The sequence below is a fragment of the Vigna unguiculata genome, chromosome 3 (assembly GCF_004118075.2).
Source record: "Vigna unguiculata cultivar IT97K-499-35 chromosome 3, ASM411807v1, whole genome shotgun sequence".
In the NCBI taxonomy this organism is placed as follows: Eukaryota; Viridiplantae; Streptophyta; class Magnoliopsida; order Fabales; family Fabaceae; genus Vigna; species Vigna unguiculata.
The window spans coordinates 49814920-49833051 of NC_040281.1; the positions used below are offsets into that span (position 1 = coordinate 49814920).

At 28.4% G+C, this 18132-nt stretch overlaps 1 protein-coding gene and 1 pseudogene across 1 annotated transcript; both read left to right on the plus strand.

The window, feature by feature from the left end:
* Nucleotides 1-52: 52 nt before the first annotated feature.
* On the plus strand, nt 53-520 carry LOC114175511 (zinc finger A20 and AN1 domain-containing stress-associated protein 7-like). The gene has a single exon (XM_028060267.1). The coding sequence runs from the start codon at nt 68-70 to the stop codon at nt 518-520; it is 453 nt and encodes a 150-aa protein (XP_027916068.1). The 5' UTR covers nt 53-67.
* A 5399-nt stretch (nt 521-5919) lies between these two features.
* On the plus strand, nt 5920-13841 carry LOC114175512 (annotated as a pseudogene).
* The last annotated feature ends 4291 nt before the right edge of the window (nt 13842-18132 follow it).

Sequence of the window (18132 nt, forward strand, 5' to 3'; positions counted from 1 at the left end):
ATTCTCCACGCTTTCACAATACATAATCCCGTTAGAGAAAAACCACAGAATTGATCGATCGAAAATCATGAGTTCTTCTCAACATACTAACGGCACCAGCTACCCCACGTCAGAGCCCAAGCTCTGCGCCAATAACTGCGGTTTTTTCGGCACTCCCGAAAACGGAAACTTCTGTTCCAAATGCTACAAGCAACTTTGTGTCCAGGTGCCGCCTTCTGCAATAAACTCTCTCTTCTGCCAATCCGCGTCGCCGGCGCTTCTTGACGTTGTAAAGCCATCCTCTTCGGTGGAGCCGTCGCCGCCGTGCGCGGCTGAGCCTTCCAAACCCAAGAATCGGTGCGAGTGTTGCAACAAAAAAGTGGGTTTAACCGGGTTCGTGTGCAAGTGTGGGATCACTTTCTGCGGGGTGCACCGTTACCCGGAGAAGCACCAGTGCACCTATGACTTCAGGACTGCGGGGCGTGAAGCGATTTCTAAAGAAAATCCTATTGTAAAGGGTGATAAGGTTCAAAGGTTTTAGGTTCTTCTAGGATTTTAAATTTTTAGTATGAATCATATATCAGTCCTACGATTTCAATAAAAAAAGTCGATTTTGTTTTGGATTATGAAAAGTGAAAATCTTTTTCATGTTACACAATTTTGGTTTTGGATTATGTTTTGGTTTTGGAGGTTAAAGTCAGTGTTTTTAGATTTTAAAAAATGAAAACAACATTATATTAGTGTTATTCTTAACCTTTTTCCAATTCCAAAGAGAAAAAGAAAACAATTTTTGTCCTTAGAACAAACACGGCATAAAATTATTAAAAAAATATATTATTAAGGGTTATATATTACCAAAATAGTAACTAGTATCTCCGCTATTAATATTTTTTTTTACTTTGAAATATGTTTACTTTGAAAAATATGATAAAGTTTGTTATTATTTTAATATCTCCTAAATAACTAAATTTATTTTTTTTAGAAATAAAATTATATTTTTCAAAAATATTATATGAATTTGCTTTATGTATGACGCATAGTTAAGGATCTAAAAATATCTGTATCTCGTGAGTAAGGAGTTCAAGAATACTTACATGTTAATGGACGGACATCATAGTACGTTCATGAGATCATCTAATTTAAATTAAAAATTAAAAAGAATAATTAAAATATATTAACATTAACCCATTGATTTTGAATGAGTTATTTTTTATTAATTGATTTTAAAATATAATTTTTCTTTTTTTTAAATTGTCATTTAAAGACGGTTTTAATGAATTATTTTGACTTTGTTTAAAAATTATGTATTATATTTTATTTAAATTTGTGGTTAAAATATATTGTTAAATATTATAAATGGTGGTGTACGCTATATGCATAGTTGTGATTTTTACCATTTTTTTATTTGGTTTTTATACTATTTTCTTTCAAACAATTAAATTCTTATATTTCAGAAATAATAAAATTTATTTCAAATTTCATCCTATTTCAAAAACAATTAAATTCGTAATTCCTATATGCTAAATAAAAGTCGTTAGTTTTAAACGCAATTTCTAAATTTTATATTGAAATCAAAACTTGTTACGAGCACCCGATTTTAGCATAAATTGATTCACAAAAGAAAGGACGTGTTAATGGTGCACGAATTCTAATTTAAATTTTTTTTATTAAAAGTGGTTATATCTATATACACAACTTCAACACAGTCTTTTGTTAATTCTCGTCACTTTTATGTCATTCTACACCAGATGGGTAAAATAAATCTAGTGACATTCCTCGATTTTTCAATTATTTGTAATGTTATGATTTGAAGGAGATATCAAATATATTTAATTAATGCCCTTAATTTATTTTACAGTTTATTTATGATAATAATGTAAAAGTATGAATTTTAAAATTATTTTTATAAAAATAATTAATACAGAAAATTTCAAAATTTTTATAGGAAAAGGTTTAAAATGTAATTACAAATTATAATTTTTATTAAAAAAATTTAAATTAATTTTAAATTTTAAAATTACACAACTTTAACATGTGTAATTATAATTTTAAATTAATTTTAAAATCAATGACAATTTGGTAATCTTATTTTTCTTCGTTTTAAATATTATTTTTAATCTATCACATCCACGAAATCACCCACAACCTTTACTCTAAATCCACTCATTTTCACTTCTAAATCCCTGAAAGAATCTTGTTTTTCTTTGCTTTAAACATTATTTTTAATCTATTACATCCACGAAATCACCCACAACCTTTACTCTAAATCCACTCATTTTTACTTCTAAATCCCTTAAAGAATCTTGTTTTTCTTTGCTTTAAACATTATTTTTAATCTATCACATCCATGAAATCACTCACAATCTTTACTCTAAATCCACTCATTTTCACCTTTAAATCTTTTCAAGTGAACAACACAAACTTCAGTCTCTAATCCACTTTAATCCATCCTCCCTCTCCCTCAAACAAATCTTGAGCGAGAGGGATGGGAAGGAAGAGGGAAATTCTCCTATTTTCCAATCCTCTCTACTATGCCATGATTAGAGGGGATATCAAATAGATTACATTTATGCCCTCAATTTGTTTTTCATTTTACTGATGATAATAATGTAAAAATATAGCTTTTGAAATCATTTTTACAAAAAAATAATTAGTACCAAAAATTTCAAAATATTTATAAAAAAAGTTTAAAAACTAATTATTATTATAAAATTTTTATTAAAATTTGTTATAAATATTTTTAATTAAAATATGTAATTTTAATTTATACATTTTAATATTTTTTCTAAAATAAATCTAACCTATTTAATTATAATTTTAAATTACTTTTAAAATCAAGGAAAATTTAGTAATCTTTTTTTTTTGTTTTGAACATAATTTTTAATCCATCACATCCATTAAATCACTCTCAAACTTTACTCTAAAACTACTCACTCTGACCTCTAAATCCTATAAACACAAACTTCAGCCTCTAATCAATTTTAGTCCATTCTCTCCCTCTCACTCAAACAAATTTTGAGGGAAAAGGAGGGGAAGGAGGAGGGAGATTCTCGTATTTTCCAATCCTCTCTATTATGCCATGGCTTGAAGGAGATATCAAGTAAATTAAATTTATGTGCTCAGTATATTTTTCAATTTATCTATGATAATATTGTAAGAATATGCTTTTTGAAATTATTCTGAAAAAAAATTAATATCGAAAATTTCAAAATTTTTATAAAAAAATTTAAAATGTAATTATTAATTATAATTTTTTATTAAAATTTTTTATAAATATTTTTTAATTAAAATATGTTATTTTAATTAGTACATTTTAATATTTTTTCTAATATAATCATAACCTATCTAATTATAATTTTAAATTACTTTTTGAATCAGTGACAATTTGTTAATTTTGTTTTTCTTCACTTTAAACATAATTTTTAATTTATCAAATTTATCAAATCACTCACAAAATTTATTCTATATTCACTCACTTCCACCTCTAACCCCCTTAAAAGTGAACAACACAAACTTCAACCTCTAATCCACTTAAATTCATCCTCTCTCTCAACCACAAACAACAAACAATCTCGAGGGAGAGAGATGAGAAGGAAATGGGAGATTCTTTTTCCAATCCTTTTTATAATGCCATGATTTGAGGGAGATATCAGCTAGATGACATTTATGCCCTTAGTTTATTTTTCCGTTTATTTATGATAATAATGTAAAAATATGGATTTTGAAATTATTTTTACAAAAATAATTAATACTGAAAATTTCAAAACTTTTATAGAAGAAGGGTTAGAAAGTAAATTCTAATTATAATTTTTTATTAAAATTTATTATAAATATGTTTTAATTAAAATGTTATTTTAATTTATGCATTTTAATATTTTTCTCTAAAATAATACTAACCTATCTAATTATAATTTTAAATTATTTTTAAAATCAATGAAAATTTAGTAATCTTGTTTTTCTTTACTTTAAACATTGTTTTTAATCTATCACATCCATTAAATCTCTCACAAACTTTACTCTAAATCCACTTACTTTCACATCTAAATCCCTTCAAGTGAACAACACAAACTTCAACCTCTAATCCACTTTAATTCATCCTCTCGCTCCCTCAAACAAATTTTGAGCGAGAGAAAAGGGAAGGAAGAGGAAAATTCTCCTATTTTCCAATCCTTTTTACTATGCCATTATTAGAGGGGATATCAAGTAGATTACATTTATGCCTTCAATTTGTTTTTCAGTTTATTTATAATAATAACAATGTAAAAATATAGCTTTTGAAATTATTTTCAAAAATAATTAGTGCCAAAAATTTCAAAATATTTATAAAAAAGGTTTAAAAAATAATTATTATTTTAAGTTTTTTATTAAAATTTTTCATAAGTATTTTTTAATTAAAATATGTAATTTTAATTCATACATTTTAATATTTTTTTCTAAAATAAATCTAACCTATCTAATTATAATTTTAAATTACTTTTAAAATTAATGACGATTTGGTAATCTTATTTTTCTTTGTTTTAAACATAATTTTGAATCCATCACATCCATTAAATGACTCTCAAACTTATTCTTTGTTATATGTATGTTAGTTTTTGTTGAGAATGTACGACTTATTCTTTGATTTTATGAATTATGAGTAAGGATTAATAATCTCTATTGGGGGAGATGCTAATGTATGATTGATGTGTGTAATGTATTGATAGAATGACTTAAGGTAAGACTATCCCGACTCGACTAAGTACTTGGCTCACATAGAGGAGATTATTTAGAGTGAGAGTTGAAGGAGGTCACCATATGTAAATTTGGCTTATGTTGAAATTTACATATAAATAATTAACATGTCGTATAGTTTGGTTTGAAATATGGTCATGGAATGATGAGATAAGGGGCCTGGATAAGAAAGGATGATTATAACATGTACATGGTCTTAGATCTTAGTCATTACATTAAGTTTTTGAAAAAAAAGTACTAATATGATATATATATATATATATATATATATATATATATATATATATATATATATATATATATTGTAATGTTTGAGTTATTACTTGTTAAATGAAATAGAGTCAGAGTAGAAGTGTGTGATACATCTTTTATTATGGCCATAATGCTAGTTAGTTTTATAAATATTGGTGAAATCTGTGACCATAATAGCTAAATTGATAGTTGATTTTAGGTTTAAATGGTCTTTTGGTCCTAGTTTAGGACGACTTTTTTCAGTTTGGTCCTACTTTTGAAAATGTTTTCAATTTGGTCTTACCTTTCGTAATTTGTTTTTAATTGACTCCTTTTCGTTAACTCCGTCTAAATCGTTAACGGAACCGTGTCAGCGTGGTGATTTTGTGTGACGTGGATATTGTTTAGTGACGTGTCTGTTTGCACTGTGCTGACCATTTAATTGAAATTGGGGATTGATTTTAGGGTTTAAGTTGGATTAAATTGGGTTTAGGGTTGTTTAAGTCGAATTGTGCATTTGGGGTCGAATTGGGAGATTTTGTCGTCGCTCTTTGAAATTGTGGAATCTGGCCTTTCAGATCAATTTTTGTCTTCTCAGTTCGTCGCTCATCTTTGGACAATCGTTGCGGAGGGGAAAACGTTTTCATCGCCGAGGTACGTTGTGCTTCAGGATATTATTTTTGGTCAGATTTGATTGGGTTTATTGTTAATGATTAGGGTTTTGTTTATGCATTCCATGGAATATTATGCATCCCAACGCATCTTCACCACATCTCTGCAACAACAAAAAAACATGAAGATGAAAGTGAAAGACTGAAACTGAAAGAAACACCCAAAGCCGAACACTGGGAAACAAACCTTAAAGTTCGCACAGTCCCAAAATTGTTTACCCAAGTTCTTTGTAGTTCTAGTTGTGCGCACTACTGCAATGTCTCCGCAATCACAAATTTGGGGTGAGCCTGAAACCCTAGAACCACCATGGCAGGAATTGCACGTTCTGTGAACCCAACTATTGCAAGAAGATGAAGATGCCCCACGAGACATTCGTTTTCAGCTGAACTTTAATGGAACCCTAAACCACAATGAACACAAACCCTAAATTTCAATTTAAAATCTAGGCTATGACAGTGCAAACGGACATGTCACTGAACAATATCCACTGTCACAAAAAATCACCACGCTGACACTGTTCCGTTAACGATTTAGACGGAATTAACGAAAAAGATTCGATTGAAAACAAATTACGGAAGGTAGGACCAAACTGAAAAAAATCGTCCTAAACTAGGACCAAAAGACCATTTAAGCCTTGATTTTAAATGGATTTAGTTTACCTTTGTTTGGTTTGGTGTGTGTCTTTACCTTAGTGCTAGGATCGTGTTACTCACGTCAGAAGAAGGGAATGCAGGTGAGTAGAGTGAGTAGCACTAAGGCTCCCTAAGATACTTTCTACAAGTATTGGATTTCATGTAATTTTTTTAAAAAAATATTTATGAATTTGGAAATATATTTGTATTATTTTTCTTTATACACTGATATTCAATGGTAGAAACATATTTATACACCAGTGAAGGATATTTAAATAAATTATGATTTATATTACATATAATTCAATATCAATTTTAGTATGAAAAAAAATTAGGCGTCACTCATAGTATTTTAATTAAATTTTATTTTCAAACATAATTTTACAATTAATTTAATAGAAATTTAAGATTTTTTTTATTGCAAATAACTTGAAAATATTAGATAGAAAAAGTAAATGTATTTTAATATCCTGTAAACATAAAATACATTCAATTATTTCTTGATTAAGTAGAAACTTTTTTAGGAAGATTTGGAATTATTTAATTTTTTAAACATGAAATAATAGATATTGTATGTGTGTTAGACGCTGACAAAAGTATAAAGACACCGCCAACCTGTCTCTGCCACAACAGTCAAATTTTCTTGTTTTAAAATAATTAATAGTTAACATGATGAAACTTAGGACAACATGGAGTTAGTAATACTGGTCACTGATATTGTTTATATATACTTCATAAGCATGCATAAAGGAGTTGTGTTATAATGTCTCTTTAAGTTAATCTCTCATGTGGTTCGTATTTTTTATTCCTTCTATATAAATGATATTATGAATAGCATATTTTGTTTAAGGACAAAAATTATCTAAAATTTGTATGAATCGAATCTACTTGGTGTATGTATTAGAACATGACTTCTCATCATTTTGGAGTTTTTTTTATAAATAAGAGATTAGTGTACGTATTAGAAAATGACTTATCATCATTTCGGAGTTTTTTTAATCAATAACAAGAATTTATAAATAAGAGATTACTAGTTCTACTTCAAACTTCAATCCGTTATAACATAATACACAGAATAAAAGTGGTTGAAAGAAAGTGTATTTATTAAAAGAAAGCCAACACTTAGATTATCTTTCTTTTGATAATATAACATCAAAATGGTAATGAAGAAACTCTATCTTCAAAAACATCCAGAATTAAAATGGTTACATATTAAGAACTTAATCAAATATTTTTCAAATTGATTTACCTGTGTTCTTTGTCCAAATCTTGAAATTCAGCTTCAATATTTGAAAGCAGAATGTACAGATAGAACAGAGGAAATACAGTTGAGGTGACATGGATTCGGACATCCTCACATTAGTCTCTTTTAAACTTTTCTATCAAAGCACACAAATCATTTACCATTAAATTAAACAATTCTAAGCATAAGAAATTTACTATAATATGTTTATCGATTATAACCTTATTTTGTATTTCAGTTCCCATAAACGAGAACCATTCTCAGGGTAAAAAATTTACTTTAGTAAATGCTAGTTTTTGCACAAATACACCCATAAGAATAAGAAAAACTCGCTTTTTTTTGTGATTTGTTTCTAATTCACGCTCAAACTTCTTCCATAATATATTTCCGTTATTGTTCATTTCAAGCACAGAAATGTGAGGAAGATGTTCCTTAGTTTTGTTATGGGAAACTGTTATAAGACCTGTTCATTGTTCATTCGTAACATATATTGTTGGAGCCTCTCCACGGCACAGGGGAAAGACTCGGAACTATAATATTTGGATGGAGGAGGTTGGGTTTTAAATTTCAATAAAATATTTTTCTTTTTTTTTTAGTTTTATACTAATGTGTATATATATTTTAGTAGTATAGAATTTCCAGTTAACATTCTGTTCTATAGTTGAACTCTGTGACTGTTACCAATCCAGTTCACAAGGATATTGTATTGATAGAATGATAAGAAAATAAACTATTACTGAGTGTCTGTAGTAATCATTGTGAAGATTCTGGATAGTTTTGAGTTACGTAGGGTAAGTGATGGCTTTTCTGTGCATTGGGTTTCAATTTATTGGCTATTTATAGATATTCATACACCGCCAGTGAGTGGTACTTCCTACTTGTTTTGTTTAGTTGAGGAAGGTCCCATGAGCGTTGCAGCTACTGCTACTGATTATTATTTTCCATAAATAGTTTTCAACATACTATAGTACATACCAAATTGTGCTGCTGTGATTAATGTACATTTTTGTAGATATTCAGGCCAATTTTAACAATGTTGAAAGTATGTGACTGTCATAGGTTATAAACGTTAGAAACATGGTAAAATTAAAGCAGAAAATTGATTACAAAAGTTCATGTAGAAGGCTAGACCTAGAACTACAGACAAACTCACCATGGAATACGAAAGGCAGCAGAAGGAATTTCAGAAGGATGATATTGAAGGATTGACCACAGAAGCAGAACATAGGATATCAGAAGCTCAAAAAGGGTACTCGGATTCACTTGAGGTTGGTTTATCTAATGTATGTTGTTGCAATAGTATCACATGTATTTAAGTTATTACATGTTTGAAAGTAAGTTGTCAATTTCTGGCATGCAAAAGTGTCATAAGGAATTTAATTATTAAATTCAATTAGTAACAACGATGAATGGTTTGATTTGATGATTTCTTGGTAAATATGCTGGTATGCATTTTCTTCTCTCAGAAGGAAAGAATGAAATATCAGAAAGACTATAATAAGGAATCGATTAAGAAGCTAGAAGAGAAGGTGACGGAGAATAAGAAAAAGTACGAGGAATTTTGTATGACATCTAATGCAGAGGTAATAATTTTTGTTCATCTTCCCTGTTATTTATTTTGCTCGTACATTATTGGAGGAGTCAACAAAGAATTCTGAGAAGCCAAATTAGATTACAATATGATAATAGTAAGTCAATTGTCAGTAGTACAACATTTCGTGCTCACAAGTGTCATTTCTTAGATGGCCATTGTGCCTGTTGAGGAAGTAGTAATTTTGAAAAAATTACTTCAGAAAGAGACTCTTATCAGAAATGCTACCGAAGGGGAGCTAAATCATCTGAAAAGTCAAATGGAAGAACTGAAAATGTGGGAGGTGTGTTTTTGTGCCCCAACGTTTGTACTTTTCACTTTGCATGTGCCTGTTTATGTGACTTCTGAATTAGTTCTACACGTGTATGTATATATATGTCTCCTGAAATAGGCATCAAGAGAGTCACATATCTCAAAACTTGGTAAGATGTTGGAGGATGAGACACACCAGAAGGAGAAACTCAAAAGAGAAATAGCCAGATTGCAAAGTCAACTGCTGCAATTAGGTTTTAATGTTGGAAAAGTAAGCCATATCTGAAGTGCTCGAATATCATATAGTAATTAATTGGCTATATCTTATGTTTTCTTATAGTAAGACATGAAGGTTCAGATAGTTTCCCTAGACTGCACAAAACCTTCACTACTTGTATTATTACTTAATCTCTTCATCGTTTTTAAGACATGTCACAACCTGTACTCATCGTCATGTTTCTGCAAATTCTTCACGGGTTTCTGGTGCATTTAGAGAAAACAAGCCATAAATTTTCTTGACCTCGTAATTTATCTACCTACTGAAAACATTTGTGTCTGCAATGTGATCTTGCAGACAAAACAAAAAATTCGACGAGGTGGATCTGAGAAAGTTGCTGTTGGTTCAGATTATTCTTCCTCTTTCCTAGTTAAACATCAACAGCAAGCTTCAGGAAATGGAGAGGAGGCCTCAGCTGCCAACCTCATTGAACATGGCAGTAATTATTTATTAATTAGTTTTTATTGCATATCTTGCATGTTGAAAACTTGACATTTTATGTTGATAAATTACTTTCAATTTAAAAGATCTTTTGACCTGATAAAATCGAAATTTTAGCAGGGGGATTGCAGAAGATTCTGTCGTTGCTTGAAGCAGAAGATGCTGATGCACAAATCTATGCCGTGAAAATAATAGCTAATTTAGCTTGTGAAGGTTTCAGTGTTGCCAACTTAAGTTTAAATACCTTGTATATTAATAGCAGTCTAAAATCTAGGATTGACGTGTTTGACTTCTGCATTATATGATCTGGGGTCAATGAATTTCTGAAAATGAATAAATTTCTGTTAGATGAATGTGCATCATTGTCCAATTGATCACTTAAGTTTATTTGGCCTGATACAAACTCTAGGATAGATAATTACACTATCTATAGTAGTGACTACTCATAAACCTATGATTAAGATTTTCTCAAATACTTAATCTCTTGTTGGAGATTGGTTAGAAAGGTAGCACCAGACACGGTTTTGCCCAAAATTCCTCTGATAATCACTTGCTTTTAACCATGGAAGAACATGCTACACATAGTAACAGGGCCTTTTAGGCGTAAAATCAAGTTTATATTTCAGTTAACATAACTTGAAAGTCTATTTGTTGCTTTGTTGAAATTTATATAAAAAAATTAGCCTGAACATGTATCAACCCTGATGTTGTAGAAAGAAACCAGAAGAAGATTGTAGAAGCAGGTGGAATTCCGCCCTTGCTTTCACTGTTTAAGATCTCAAAAGATGAAACCACACACAGAGTTGCAGCAAGCGCCATTGCCAATTTGGCAATGAATGGTAAATTTCCACAGCCTTTTCTTTTCTGCTAGAAACTTAAAATAAATATTTACTTTATTCATCTCTCTTTTTCGTTCAACCTTATTGGGTGTCTGAACAGAAAGCAATCAAGATCTCATTGCGGCTCAAGGAGGCATTAATTTACTGTCAATGGTAGCAGCCAATGCCGAAGATCCTCAGACCCTTCGAATGGTTGCTGGAGCATTTGGTAATCTTTTTGGAAATGGTAAACTTTTTATATTATCTCATTTTTAAGTACCATGTTTGTCTGCACTGCACATTATTGAGATTATAAACTTCGACTTTGTCAGATAGACATCGGTGGGCTCGCTTATAAAATTTTTACCTCACCAGAAAATGAGTTGAGTTGAACTCAATCATTTTTAATCCAATCTTGTGTGAGTTGGATTGATTCACTTTAACATTTTAATTGCAATCAAAGTGTTTATCTATTTCATCAAACATCATTACAAAGGTAATAGTTAAAAACTAAAATGTCTATTCAAATAATAAAATGTCAACATGTAAACTATTCAAATAATATTGAATAACATTCAAGTATTTAGAACAGTTAAATAATTATAATAAAAAATATATACAAAAATTGAAAAAAATAATAATAAAAATTGTCGTTGGTGTGTCCCAAGTCAATCCTCCTTCAATTTACCTCGAACATGTCTAACTTACAAGTTAAATGAATTGGATTAATTTAACTTATATTTAGACAAACTTGTTTGTTTCCAATTCAACCTATCTCAAACTTTCTCAAACTCGTGATAAGCAACTTATGGATAAATGGGTTTGATCAGTAAGAAAATCTTTTTTTCTAGATAGCCTATAAAACCATTTTTCATCCTATGTCTAAAATCTTTTCTCTTGTTTTTGGTTTGTGTGTGATTTCTATTCTTATTTTTCCTAAGTTGATTATGGTTTTTGTTTGTGTTTTTTTTATTTGCATTGTTGAGTAGTTCACAAATTTCATGACATGATTCTGAATTTCATGTTTTTTAAACTTTTCTCACAAATGATTAGACTACATTGCTTATCAAGCAAATAATACAAAAGTAGCACAACACATTTATTTTAGTTCATTCAAATTCGCACACTATCTTTATTTTTTTTTTCCTAAAAATAAAAGAGATTTCGTTAATCAAATAAATTTCTTCATCAATAATTTTTCCTTTATATGATTATTTGTTTTTATTCCCTTTTATTGACTCCATTTGAACAACATAATCTTGGAGCACAATCTTTATGATGTGCATTTATGTGGTACAGCCACTCTCATAAGAGATTTGTCTATTATGCTATTTTTTAACTATAGTTTTCATATTTCCAGGAATATGACATTCTTTGAAGGACAATTTTTGTTTCCTTATCTTTCTCCTACTTCGAATACCCTTGTTCCAAAAATTTTTACCTTATCTTTATTTACCTACCATTTTAAACATAGAATCACACATGTAATACGAAGCTAAAGTTAGAATCCCAGCTTTTTTCTGTTGTTGATCCACCATACATGTACCACAACAATCTCTCTCTAGCACATCTATTTCTACTTGTTATACCCCAAGCCGTTAAAGATGTTTGTTGGGTAAAGGGAATTAGTAGTGAATTTTGGGCTATTTGAGAGAAATTTACATGCGAATATTGTCTCTTATTCTCCTGATATATCAAACCCATAATCAACAAATTCGATAAAATTAAATTTGTCTTTAAGGATGCGATTATAGTGTAGGCATCAAGTACATTGTTGGTAACTTACGAAGTTTGTGTTCCTGTATTTAGATAAACTACAAATAAAGATAAGGGATGAAGGTGGTCTCAAGACACTATTGGGAATGATCAGATGCAGACATCCTGATGTATACACCCAGGTTGCCCGTGCAATAGCCAACTTTGCAAAATGCGAGTCCAAAGCATCTACTCAAGGTAATAACTTTTATATATATACATGGTTATCACAATAACTATGTTGTCTTTAAATTCATATCATTCGTGCATTACTTCCATTATCTTATCATCTACAAATTCATGTTCTTTATCAATGATATTTGTTATTGTTTGAGTCAAAGTTTTGGTGCATTATACAGGGACAAAGATCGAGAGATCTTTACTTATTGTGGATGGTTTGCTTCCATGGATTGTGGAAAACGCAAAGAACGAAGTATCGTTAGTTAGGCGTCATATTGAGATTGCTCTCTGCCACATAGCAAAATACGGTGAGCATTAAATGCATCATATCCATTTACGATGAGGTTAAATATATTTTTTTTCCTTTAACTTTTAATAAATTTTAGAATTATTTTATTTTGAAACTTTAGACCAATTTAATCTTTCATCTTTACAAAATACGTGAATTTAGTCATGTCCTTTTAATCAAAGTTTGTTAAGTTTGTTTGATATTTCAAACATGTTTCATAATAGTATTTAACTTAACATTGAAGCAAAAATGTGTCAAACAATATAAACAACTCAAATATAATTCTAAAATACATACGAAATATCAAATAAACATAAAAAAAATTGATTAAAAGGACTAAATTCACATATTTCGAAAGATAAATGACTAAATTGGTTCAAAATTTTAAAATTGACTAATTCCAAAATTCACTAAAAATTAAAGGATCAAAAACATATTTAACCTCTACGATTTAGATACTAAATATGGTATGTCACAAAGAGTTTTGTTTGATGTGATACAGAAGCAAAAGCAAATGCAGTAGATATGATTAATGGAGGTGCAATAAGAGAGTTGGTTCGAGTTTCAAGAGATTCTTCAAGAGAAGATATAAGGATTCTTGCACGTGAAACACTAATCTCCAACTCTGCATTTCATGCTGAAATTAGGAATTCGGAAATGAAAATGGTTGAATAAGTTAAGTGTTGTAGAGACTCAAAAGAAGTTCATGATGATTTAATTTTTTTTATTCAGTAATCTTAAATTTTTAGGTAACCAAAGCATTATTGATGAGTGTTTCTGCTGGGATTTTTAACAAACATAAGAATGAGAAAAGTTCACCCCAAAACAAAAGAAAAAAGAACTAAACATTATTAGTGTATTGATCTGCAAATATCATCTTCATATATATATATATATATATATATATATATATATATATATATATATATATATATATATATATATATATATATATATATATATTTCAAAAAGTGTAATTTATTTTTAGTATTTGTTGGTGATGATTTAACTATTTATTTTAGTGTAAAAAGAAGGAATATATATAATCTTTAGACCAAAAAAAAAGTTGAATTATAAATTGAGTGTTATCATTGAAACTTTAAAATTTAAGTACAATATAAACTTTAAAAATTTTTAGGTGGTATTCATTTGTTGGATATAATTGAAACTTTAATAAATTTTGGAAACGTAATAGAATATAGTTTTAACAAGAAACTTAAGCTCGTGGAACAGTCAATTATATTTGCACTTTGCACTAGTAGTATAATGACTTCTGATGTTATTGAATGAAAGAAAATGTATAATTTCTAATGGAAAAGTTGTTACTAACAACACAAATATCTTTCATTATTCTCATTAGAGCCAATACTTATTATTCAAAATCTATAAACAACAAATATTAATATAAATAAATAAATATCAAAATATAATCATCTTAACTTACCATTATATTTTTGTGAGACCTTCATCATATTCCATTTACTAGTATGTATATTACTAAACTATTCTTTTTCATTTTAATACAAAAAATCATGATAAGTAATTTATTATAAAAAAGTTATATATGATAATCAATTTTAGTAACAAAACTATAATTATCAATTTAGATATTAATTTATAAAATAAAAATTTATTAATTATTAAAATAGTTACTATTTCTGAAAGAAATACAATTAGTTTGTAAATTAAACTCTAAATTTACAAGATTTTAACTAAAAAATTAATTTCTAAATTTTACTAATTAATATCAAATTTATATGTTCTCGACCTCTGGTGTACTTAATGGGAATTATAGTTTCTCACTTACTGGATGAGAGTTTAGGGATGTCTTATCAAGCTATTAGAACTAATATGCTCGATCCATCATCAGCATCACAAAATTTCAATATTCATGTTTTTTTTTTTTCTATAGTTTGCTCGGACACAATTTAACAATTGTAGAAGAACTGTTTTCTAATATAAGTTTTGCATATTTTCATATATTTAAGTTCAAAGATTAAGTTATAATTAAAGAATACTAATTCTAATTTTTATACTATTTTTTTCCTTTTATTTTCCACTCTGTTCAATTGAGTGCTGGAATATCTCTTCCAGGTCAAAGACTTGATCACAAGATCTATGAATAATTAAATTGGAGTGGTTTGGCCCAATATAGTTTGGATGGTTTAAAAGTATAATTCCTTTAAATGTTATACTAATATATTTTTTAAACCATTCTCTGAGTACTGCAATACTTTCCAAGTAAATTATATTCACTCAACGTAGTTTTTTATGCAAATGATGAAATATCACTTATTTACGTATGTATTATTAATTATGTTTACGATGTCCTATAAGGATAGATTATTCTTTTTCTATCCAGGTACTTCTTTATTTTCCTTTTTAGTTAGTTAATAAAGAATAAATATGCATTGAATGTATTTTACATACATGACTTATTTTTTCATTAAAATACCATATTATTATATTATAAATTAAAACAATTTTCCAAACAAGTACATGAAAAATAAAAAATGAATTTTGTGTGAATAGTATATTGATATATTTTGAGATAATTGACATGTTGTTGAGTCTATTGTGATAATAAAATATTAATTAATAATTTTCTTTTATTGAGAAACAATTATACACTTATGTAATTCATGTTAATATGTTAAAAAATCATCTTAAAATAGTATAAAAATTATAATTAATGGTCTTTAATTATAACTTACTCACTCCCCAAATAAATATGTTCAAACTTGCATTGAAAAATAGTTCATAATGGTTGCTAAAATATTTCCAACACTATACATTAGTATAAATAATAATTCCAAGATTGATAAATAGTTATGTTTAAACAATAATTCAATTGTTAACTAATGCTAATAAATAACTAATAGTAATCAAATATTTATAATATTAATTGACTTTAACTTGAAATAGGATAAACGATCAACTTAGTACAATAAATATTATATATATTTCATTTTTTAGACAACAAGAAGAAAAAAAACTCTTAGAACAAGAATTTTAATTTCATTAGTTTTATTTGAATTTGTTAATAATTTTAGTAATTGAACATGTATTTGGATTATCATGAGTTTATGGACGAAAAATGAAAATTCAAATTCAAATAACACTCATGGAACCCACTACAAATATTTAAAATTTATAAAACAAAAAGCAAAGAGCAATAGACAAATTTTCTTATGGGTTTTTTTATTGTCCTTTTGTTTAACCTTCGAAATACAATTATATTGGTATATTGAATTTTTTTTAATATATTTTAAAATATAAAAAATAATGTTCATCAATATATTTTAGAAACTAACACAGGAACAATGTCAAAAACTTAGCAAATCATCCAAATTTGCAAAAGGGTCCCTCATCATTAATTGTATAATAAATACATATAACCACGGTTAAAATGAAATGAATACTGTCAATTATTTCAACTATTGATGGAGTTTAGACAAAACTATAACATAATTAAAACTTGTAGATTAAAGTTATTATTTTTTGATTGTTCTAAAAGTAAAAAATATATCAAATACGGTATTATAGTTCAACAAATTTTTAGTATTTCCGATATGATCTTTCATTCATGAAAAAACTCATTTTTATCACTAGGAAGGATACAAGACATATTAAAGATTTAATACAATTACTTTCTGAACCAATAGTAAAACTGATGCATAGACATCAAATGAAAAACAGTAGGGAGAAAGGTAGAATTTCATACAAAGTCTAAAGCCCTTAAATTTGTGAAGGGGTATCATAGTTTTTCTTCGTATAATGATTTTGTTTTTGTTGACCGTTTCGTTTATATATATTTAGGTTTGAAGCAGCGATGATTAAAAAATAAAATAAAGTCGGTTCATGTTCTCCGGTCCCCATCAAGAATGAATAGTTAAATAGACCCGTGATCGGTGATCCTAAGTTCTACCAATTAGTCAGGTTAGAGACATGATAACATTTTCCTATGTAAATGAATTATTACTAATATCCAACTACCACTATCAGAATATAATCTGTTTACTTCAATAATAAATATTTTTCTTTATGTATGTTTTTATCAGACTAAATCTTATCCGAAAAAATAGGGTCTTACTGACCTCAAAAAATTTGAAGAAAGTATCTATGGAAGTATATAAAAACTGGTTCTAATTCTTTAATAAAAAAGAACATTTTTTTATGATTTTCCTTAAAAACAATCTGTTTGTTTCTTTACTTGGAGAAATGATAGGCGCATAGCTGAAACTAATTAAGGATAATATATAGCCGCAAGATGGAGAAATGTTTAAGGTTCCAAGGAAGAAAAATAGGTTGGTAAGGAACCTAGCACCGAACTATATTAAGAGAAAACAAAATAAGATTCTTACTTTGAGGGAACAAAACAGTTGTCTGGCTCGAGGAAATTTAGAATCAGTTGACCAACAGATAGATGGCAGGACGCATGCAGTACACACAAAACCATTAAAGAAGCCAAAAAGTCTGATTAGCAAGAATCATTGGATAAGCTTCATGTTACTGTATTTGGTTTAAACAAAAGAAAGGAGGTTCAGTGCTTAGAATAAAACCATGTCTGGCGCAAAATTCATAGGTTTAGTATGGAAGACAGTGAGACAGAGAGTTTAGATAATAAGCACTCGGGAACGTTGTGTCTTGGTTATTGTTGCCTTTTAATGAAAGTGAGGATGACTGCCTCGAAAAGGAGCTTTCATCAGACACTGCATGTGTGTGTACCAGTTGCTTCACATACACATCTCTTCCTATACTTACCAATCTTTTTAAACACTTATTACGGTTTTCTTAACTTTTTTTTACATTCTCAAAAATTACAGATAAGTATATCATTGGTGCTATTATAATTATGATTTCACGTTGTCATCAAAATCAGAGTCCAAAATCGTCTTTTAAAATCTTCCCAATATCGCATACAGTATTGTAAAAGGAAAAAGAAAAAAGAAATTAATGTCTGTCCAACAAAATTTCCAATCTTACGTAACTAGACTGTTGTCGACAAGCCTACTAAGATGTTTGATTAATCAACTCGCAG